At 36.0% G+C, this 1,943-nt stretch overlaps 1 protein-coding gene across 1 annotated transcript; it reads right to left on the bottom strand.

The window, feature by feature from the left end:
- Positions 1-251: 251 nt before the first annotated feature.
- On the bottom strand, positions 252-1,211 carry LOC104089806 (dehydration-responsive element-binding protein 1E-like). Its single transcript, XM_009594788.4, has one exon. It carries the CDS (start codon positions 1,090-1,092, stop codon positions 388-390), a length of 705 nt encoding a protein of 234 aa, XP_009593083.1. The 5' UTR covers positions 1,093-1,211; the 3' UTR covers positions 252-387.
- Positions 1,212-1,943: the final 732 nt, after the last annotated feature.

The raw sequence follows: 1,943 nt of genomic DNA, 5'->3' as shown, positions 1-1,943 counted from the left end.
TGAAAGCTCAATTATTTTTTGCAAATAAAAACCTTAACAGAATAATGGAGTTTAAATTGTATATTTTTTTTTAAAATGCAATGATTGTTTGTTTTAACTGTATATTTCTTCTCTTTTGCGCCTAATTTGTAAAAACGTTTGGCTCACATTCTATTATATTTAGCCAATTGAAAAATTTATCCTAAATAGTTGAAGTCCAGCTAATTTTTTAATTATAAATTTGTTCCGGAAAAAATAAACTAAACGATTAATGAAGTAAAAATATAAAAACTGCATATTTTAGATTTAAACAAATGCCATGTGGAGAAAATAATCCACGTGGATTAAAAAAGAATATAATCTACGTGCTTATTACAAAATGGATATACTCCAACTATATATGAGCTATCAAACAGAATAACTCCACAATGACACCTCAACATCACTCTCCACATCATCATCCCAGCTGAAACAACCCCCTAATAAACAAGGATTTGGTGAAAACAAACTCCCTTCTTCCATATTTGTCTGCCATTCTTGCGTCCCAAACATTCCCACTTCTCCACATGAATTGCTATACATAACATTTTCTGCAGTCACCACATTCTGCATGCTATTATTTGCCGCGTTCTCTTCTGTTACTGCCTTCATTTCCTCATCACCATTGCCAGTATTAGATTCCCCTCTAGAATTAACATCAGTTTCCTCTCCTGGCCGGAACGCCTCTGCTGCTTTCGCAGCCGCTTGGCGCAAGTCCTTGGGATCCTTCGATACCGGCACTTGCAATCGCCAAGCGGAGTCTGCGAAGTTTAAAGTGGCTAGATGTCCTTTAAGTGCCAATGCAACTACGTCATGAGCTCGTGCAGCCATTTCTACAGTTGGGTAACTTCCCAACCATATTCGCTTCTGTGTGCTGGGCTCACGCAGTTCGCAAACCCACTTGTCGTTGTTCCTCTTTCTCACTCCCCTGTATACCGGGTGGCGAGTTTCCTTGAACTTCTTTCTCCCCGCTCGCTTCTTAGGTTTGCTTGACGCTAATAAGATAACTTCTTCATCAGAAGTTTCAGCCCTAATAACTGAAGAGCATGATGAACTTGAGTAATTATTCATCATTTGAAGAAAGTGCAAATTTCTGAGTTTTATGTAGTGTGTAATATGTGCGGAGTGTTGTGGCTAAAGTTGCGATTTACTTGTTTTCTGCTGAGCCTTTAGGTTGTACGTGGAATCTGTTAAGTGTTCTTATAAATTTGAATTATGAAGAGAAGAGGAGGAGGAGGAGGATACGATATGAACGGGCACGCGGAACGGCGGAAGTAGCTTACAAAAAGAGTGGGGCCGGATTGACTGTGTCAATAAATAAATCTTCCTGATTAAGAAATACTTCTGGGGGTTCTAGCACGCGGTAAAGATGAGAATGAGTCTTTCATCTTGCTTTTTAATTTGGTCGATGGTGACAGAGACCTTTTTTTTCGTTTGAGAAAAATAAGGTTTGATACACGTGCGGTACACATATATGTAAACTTAGCCGTATAAAAACCGTATGAAATATTGTTGTTTCATTTTACATAATGGTCTTTTTCTTAATTTATTTTAAAAAGTGATATTATTTTTTATTATATCAATAATGAGATACTTTATAAATATTAATTATTAAAATTTCAAAACCATATAAAAATCACAATTTTCAGGAGTACATTTGATACTGTCAGGAGTCTTCCTTCTTTACTTTGTTCCGGGTCAATTACAGTTTTTACTCACTTTACTAATATCATTCCCTTTGTATAAATAAAACATGTACGTAAAACTATGCCGCGCCACTTAAAAGATACAAGGCCAAATTACTTTAGATGGTATTGTGTATTTATTTATCGGAAATAGCGTCTTTAACTTCAAGGTAGAGGTAAGGTTCGAGTATATTTTATTCTCTCCAGATCCTACTTGTGAGATTATATTGAGTTTGTTAT

This window comes from Nicotiana tomentosiformis, chromosome 12 (genome assembly GCF_000390325.3).
Source record: "Nicotiana tomentosiformis chromosome 12, ASM39032v3, whole genome shotgun sequence".
Taxonomy (NCBI): Eukaryota; Viridiplantae; Streptophyta; class Magnoliopsida; order Solanales; family Solanaceae; genus Nicotiana; species Nicotiana tomentosiformis.
The sequence above is the reverse complement of the archived record's forward strand: the minus strand, read 5'-3'. Positions and strand labels throughout refer to the sequence as shown.

Bases quoted from the DNA above. Each gene is read 5' to 3' on its own strand.
- LOC104089806 (XM_009594788.4), bottom strand. From the start codon at position 1,092: ATGATGAATAATTACTCAAGTTCATCATGCTCTTCAGTTATTAGGGCT.